This window comes from Gossypium hirsutum, unplaced genomic scaffold (assembly GCF_007990345.1).
Source record: "Gossypium hirsutum isolate 1008001.06 unplaced genomic scaffold, Gossypium_hirsutum_v2.1 scaffold_558, whole genome shotgun sequence".
NCBI lineage: Eukaryota > Viridiplantae > Streptophyta > Magnoliopsida > Malvales > Malvaceae > Gossypium > Gossypium hirsutum.
The window spans coordinates 17,805-25,000 of record NW_024403113.1 but is presented as its reverse complement, the minus strand read 5'-3'; the positions used below and the strand labels follow the sequence as shown (position 1 = coordinate 25,000).

Sequence of the window (7,196 nt, the reverse complement as noted above, 5' to 3'; positions counted from 1 at the left end):
TAGATTATGGGAAGTTGTTGGATGAATACACAGAGCTAGTACTGCACAAGGGACAACCTGAATCCAAATTCAAACGCCCATATGACTTCTAGAACATGTTCAAAAAAAGAATAAATCCACTCAAGGAACAAAGAATATAATTGTATTGCTAAAACGTGTCTATGCGCAGCAATACAAAAATGCAATACCTTCAACAATTTTAGTTCAATTGGTTGCCAGATAAAATATATTAAATCAAAACTAGAAGGGTGAGGTATAAGGTGGCTTTCAAAGTGGTATTTAAAACAAACAAGTGCTAAGAAGAACTGAAGACAAGTTACAGCTCAATAGACAGTTAGAAGACTACCTACACATGGAAAAAAAAAACGAAGAAAGAGAACAAAACATATTAAGTAGATCTTTCAGTTAAGAACCAAATTTAAAGGAAAAAAAGATCAACATTTTCTAATATGAAGATCCTGCAGCCAATGGAGGAAATAATAGCTTAACAACAACCCTGGAAAATACCATCATGGAATGGAAAAACTAATTAGTAATCTGCCTCAGTAAGCTATTTATATATAAAGGTTAACCTAAACTTCAGATATTGAGAGAATAAGCTTTAAAAGAAACAAGACTTGCTCTTGACGAGGAAAACATGATACACAAGCCAATAGGATTCACTTCAAAACCCAGCAATTTGTAGGACATGGTAACATACATATAACAGCAAGTAAAGAAAAAAGTTGATACGACTGATAGAAACTCACAACATAATATATCACAAAGTTGTCCTTGTCTTCCATGTAGCTGGACTTTAGTTTGAAACGGATCATATAAATAACCCACAATGTTGTAGCCAATGTGGCTAAATCAAGTAAGGTGTGTATGTCATATTCCATAACAAAGCTACAGTACAGCCTAACAGCTAAAAAGATAGCTGTTAGTTCTTGGGATTTGAGTGATAGTCCTGCAACCATTCAAAAATATTTTCACATAAAATGAATAGAACCAATACTATCATCAATAAAGACTTTCTACACTCCGTTAAAGCATATTTAACCAGTAATTGAGGGTTAATCAATTCATTCATCTATCTTGTGTAAACAAAAAGGCCAATATCAAAAGGCATACTGGATTTTAACAACAACCAAGCTTTATACATAGCAGGAAAGTCAGAAGAGAGAGAATAGCTCCTTTTGGTCCGAAAGCTACACTTTTTTATCAACCAACATTCTACCCATACTTCACTCATGGAGAAGAATAGCATAATGCACAAAAGTAAAAATAAGGCAACCTCATAAAATTCATCAAACTGGTAAGACAAACAAAAAAGAGCTTATGCAAACGAATAGAAAATAAATAAATGAATATACAGAGACGAAGTAGTAAAATTCATCAAACTGGTGAGACAAACTAAAAAGGGCTTCCCTTTGCATCAAGAAGAAACCCTTCACTGAAAGTTGATACAATACTACCATAGAAAGATCATTATCACCCTACATATTCCACCCATCAGAATTCTATTCAAAAACCCAAATCAAAAATAAAAAAAAAATCAACCAATAAAAACCTTCAACAAATGGACCTTGTATCATGAAATTCAAATTCGCCAACAGCAACATAGCGCATACACTTCATGATAGGCGGTGAGAAGAATTAGAACAAAACTGTAAGTTCATATACAAGAATTAAATACAAGCTACCAAACAAAGAAACGGATACCTTAAATCGAAAGAAACAAGAAATCAAGCCGGAAATTCAACCTAAAAACAGCTATATAGAAAAAAAAATCCGATCGGCACAAAGCCAACAAATCAAAATCTTTAAAATTTTGCGATTTAGCCATTATCTTAATGAGTTCTTGAAATTACTAAATTAAGAAAAAAAAATCCATGCAGTAAGTATTAAATTTAAGCTACAAATTAATAGAAAACAATTCCAATAACAAAATATATAATTTTTTATCAACTGGCAAAAGAAAAGAAGCTTTTTTTTTGGAATTACCAGCACAAGTCTTCTCCTTGGTGAGCTTATAGATGAGGACAGAGATTCCGATAGAATGGACAGCCTCGGCGGCAACGAAGAGGTTATCGTGGTCATGTACAATGACTCGGAGAAGAACCAATGCCGCCATCCCCGATACCACCGCCAAAAAAGCCTTCACCTTCGGCGGCTGTCGTCTTACCCACATCGACACCGCATGCATCGGCCTCTTCTGTGTCCTCATGTCTTCTTTATTCTTTTTTTCCCGTTTTGGGGATTTAGAGGATGTGGGATTCTGGATTTTGGGGTTTGATTTAAGCTTTTTGTTTAATAGGGAAAAAATATTTTTATTTGGATTGTCTTTCCTCGAAACTCCGGTCTCTATCGTTTTGATTGGGATTTGAGAAAACGATAAGTGATTCGGGTGGATTTTTATTTGACGGGCGAGAAATCTGAATCTGAATTAAAAATTAAGTAGCCTCACTTCACAACCACTGGGAATATTATAAAATAAGCAAGCAAGAAAGTAAAAACACCCTAATATAGGAGGATATGTCCTTTTTTTAAATATAAGAAATATAGTTTATAAAAAATTTTATTAGAATCCCAAAATAAATTAAATATCAATAATATTTTTTAATATTTTTAAAGAGATAATCTCAAACATAAATAATAAAATAAATGAAAAATAGTGAAATAAAGTATATCAATTTTTTTTATCCTAATGTATATTTTCAATGAAAAGTCAGGGATTTGTAGGACATGACCCTCTGAAATTTTTTTCCATTTAAATTTCTTTATAATTTATAAAATTTTATATTAAAAATGATAAAATTATACTTTAACCCTCTAAAAATAATAAAAATTTAATTTAATCCTTTAAAACTTATAAAAAATATAAACTATTAAAATAATGAAATTATATAGTTCTACTATAAAAAATATATAATTTAATTCCAACCCAAATAATTTCCTAGCTTCACTCTACAATATCTAAGAATATCTTATTAAGCATGTAAATAAATTTGCTTTTAGTTTTTCAGATGCATGAACAAGAAAGAATAAGAACAAGAAAGATTGAAAATGCTGGTGGAGTCATGGAAGATCAACAACAAGCCTTCTTTATCTTCATCAGTCCTCTTGCCATTTAAAGAAAAATCTTGCCCAACCTACAGTTTCAACCGTCTCTTCCTCCTATTCTGTACTTGTGACTACCTCTACTTTGGGCAGTATACATCATGTCTTGGATTTCATCTCTATCAATTAGTTCTAAATTCAAAGGCTTGGTTTTCTTATTATACTGTTTATCTCCAAAACTAAAAGGAAAAAGAAATCATTAAAAAATATAAGAAAACAAAAACAAAACTTAGAATAACAAATACTAATTCACTATCTAACTGAAGATTGACCGCCTTAGTCTCCGACGTGCGAATACTGGGATTGAGAAATCAACACTAACACAATCAAATGATAAAGCAGTATCTGCAAGTGTGACAGGTTTATTGTAATATTTGTAGTGTTACAATGAAATACCATAGTATTCCAAGAATCGAACCTAGAAGAGTTAGTGATTAAGTGATCCTTACACAATTAACATGCAATTAATGAGTCTAGCTAACTACCCACTAAGTATTAAATGATGGTGTGGAAAAATGAGATATTGCAACCTCAATTTTGTAAAATGAACTCTTATATATCTTTATTAAATAATTATGGTATTATTATATAGATGAATTAAATTTTGGATAGGAAATTTTATCAAATCAGTGATTAATTGTGGTATAAAGACTAAATTGTAAAAATGGTAAAAATTAATTGCTATAAAATTTTAATTACTAAAGGACTAAAATAGTAATTAAACCAATGTCTAAAAAAATAATTATGGTATTATTATATAGATGAATTAAATTTTGGATAGGAAATTTTATCAAATCAGTGATTAATTGTGGTATAAAGACTAAATTGTAAAAATAGTAAAAATTAGTTACTATAAATTTTTAATTACTAAAGGACTAAAATAGTAATTAAACCAATGTCTAAAATGGAAAATAACCCAATTTAAATATTAGTGGACGGTTTGGTATGATTTTCGTTAAAATAATTCAAAAATTATAATATCTATAATAGATAAAATAAAAGAAAATTAAAAGCATTTTGGTCATTCTTTTCTTTCATCTTCCTCAAGAAAATAAAGAGAAAAATAAGGGTTTCAACGTTTTCAATTTAAGCTTTCAATTGGTAAGTGATTTTTAGTCATTGTATTTTTTATATTTTTTAGATCCCATGAGCTTGATTTAGCTAGCTCGAGGACTATTTTACAGAACTGTTAAAGTTTATAAAGTTTTCATTGTTGAATCTTGAATCTTGAATCTTTTGGTACTAAATTAATATATTTTGAGCTTAGATATGAAAAAGAACTAATTTGTAAAGTGAAAGTTGTTAGTTTTGAGCATAGGGACTAAAGTGTAAATATTTCAAAATTAAGGTTAAATTTATGTAATTTTTTATATTACAGGGTTGTAGAAGGATGAAATTGAGGTCAGTTTCAAAATCGAAGCTCAAATTTGAAAGTTAGACAAATTCGATTTTAGGGGCTAAATTGAATAAAATGAAAAACTTGAAGAAATATATGATAAATGAAATTGAACTATTATATAATTATTATATGCTATTAAATGATGTTTGGAGTTGATAATTGAATTAAATTATGATTTAAACCGGGACTTAAACTAATTGGAAGATATTTGCAGAAAAGAAAAACCATAAGTTAGTCATTGACACCTTATCGATTGCTATTTTGGCCAAGTAAGGTCATATGGTGTAATTATATTTTGATTTCTCATGTGTACTATATTGTGAATGTTATATATATATATTATAATATAAAATTTAGTGAACTTTGGATTGTTTATAATTTAGTACGAAATGATGAGAAATGATTAAGTTGAAATGGAATAACATGAACTTACATGATGGAATTATCCCGATGAAACTTTGTAAATGTTATTGTACACATGGTTACAGGTTGATTTCTGATGATTCTGAGATCCAACATTTGTTGCAGACTCGAAGATACATGTGACATAGGTTTAACTCGGACGAGTAACCTAATGTCGTTTTATAGGTTTAGCCCGGACATGTAACTTTACATGTATACACAACTTTTTCCAACTCTCTGATGTGTCGATAAAGGTTTAACCCAGATGGGTAGCTTGTAACACTCCTAACTCGTATCCGTTGCCGGAATAGGTTTACAGAGCAATTACCAGAATTTACAGATCAAATAAACAGATATTTCACATCATATAACATTCATATCAGAAACCAATTGAAATCAAGCATAATGTCCCTTATGTGAGCCATTGAGGCCCAAAATACACATTAGAAACAAGTCGGGACTAAACCGGGTACTTAGAGAATTTTTCAGAAAATATTAAATTTTTTCAAAGGTGCAAGGGACACACGCCCGTGTGGCCAAGACGTGTGGCTCACACGATCAAGAGACACGCCTGTGTTTCTGGCCATGTGGGTATTTGAAATAGGGGCACATGTCCGTGTCCCAACCCGTGTCCAAACTTGTGAGCTCTCTGACTTGGGTCACATGGCCAAGCGACAGACCCGTGTGCTAGGTCGTGTGAGTATACTGACTTGCATTTTTAAAAAGATACAAGGGACACACGACCGTGTCACCTGTTCGTGTGTCACACACAGCTGAGACACACGTCCGTGTCTCTACTCGTGTGGATGAAAATAGGCCATTTTACAAGCCATATTTATCACCCAATTTGGTGTTAGCCTACAATCAACATTATGCATATCAACAAGACAAAATTAGGCACAACAAACCAAAATCAAGCTTTTCACATATAATATCTTCATATACAACCAATATGCCTTTAGGCACCTCAGGTGACAGATTATAACATGTGTACTCATGTATTCAATATATTCATATGTATAGCTAACTTATATGCATATTTGTACCCAAGATTTACCAAACTAATTTGCATTATTTCAAACCAAGTCACTTACCTACCAAAACATACCATATGATGCCAAAATGTATTTCAAATACTAGCATATTTAATTATATATACATTACATATCAAGGTACTGATTCATGATCAACTCATCGCATACTAAAACACATGTATATAAATGCACATTTAGCTAACACTTTATCTTTCACTATACAATCATAAACTAAACCACACATCAACCATATAAGGCAAATATGCACAAACCAAAATGTGCCAAAACACAAGCCAAATAAGTGGCTAATATCCACAAAATACATATAGGCCAACATTTAGCCAAAATAACCTATACATGCCATTATAACCAAAATCAAAACATTCAAAAATACCGATAGAATTGATGGATAGTGTGATATAGCTTCGACAAGTTTCCAATCCGATCGAGCTTCCGATAATCTAAAAAGTAAAAGAAAACAACTACATAAGCAATAAATGCTTAGTAAGCTCATATAAACTTTAATAATATTATTTTATTTCAAATATAAAATTTATACATATTAAGAATAATCCAATATCGATACCACAATACTCATGAAACTATATTCATCAATTCACAAGGTGAATAAATCCACAACATCACTTATACATATTATCCCTAGCATAGCAGGATTTTAAACAACTTTAAACTCTTCCAAATTTCTTTATTTTCATTTTCATTTCTTTATTTTCCACACTCATTCCATAAGCATAACACACAAGTCATAAGCATATCATTTAACGATAGCCACAAGCTAGTGCATTTAAACATAGCCTTTTTCGAATTAATCACATGATAAGTCATTTCGTAAGAAATTTCATAATTTAAACCTTACCACTCTTTCATGAGCACTAACATATTTCATTTGAGTACTTACCATTTATTCACATTTAAGGTAAGCATTCATATCATATCCAAACCAATTTGGCCAAAAGCTTATACACATATCCTCAACATGTTAACCATGTGAATCTCGTATAATATTCCATAAATATGGGTGAACATAATCACCAAGCAAGTTCCATATACATGTATCATTCCATTTCAAGTTTCAATATATATCATGTAATATCATTTCCAGTAACAGTTCATGTCATTCTTATATAATCTCGTAACAGAACTGTGCCCGTTAAACCATTTAAAATATCGTTGGATACACGGGAAGTACACACAAAGTGTACAAAACTGTAATCCGTCAATTCATATTCAAGAATTCT

At 30.9% G+C, this 7,196-nt stretch overlaps 1 protein-coding gene across 1 annotated transcript; it reads right to left on the bottom strand.

Moving 5' to 3' along the window:
• Nucleotides 1–2,693, bottom strand: LOC121226872 (ER lumen protein-retaining receptor erd-2.2; the record flags this gene model as incomplete). The annotated part of the gene is given in 3 exon segments (XM_041110484.1): nucleotides 1–57; nucleotides 750–949; nucleotides 1,987–2,693. Coding segments are annotated over 3 exon segments (480 nt in total), but the record flags the coding sequence as incomplete, so codon positions are not given.
• Nucleotides 2,694–7,196: the final 4,503 nt, after the last annotated feature.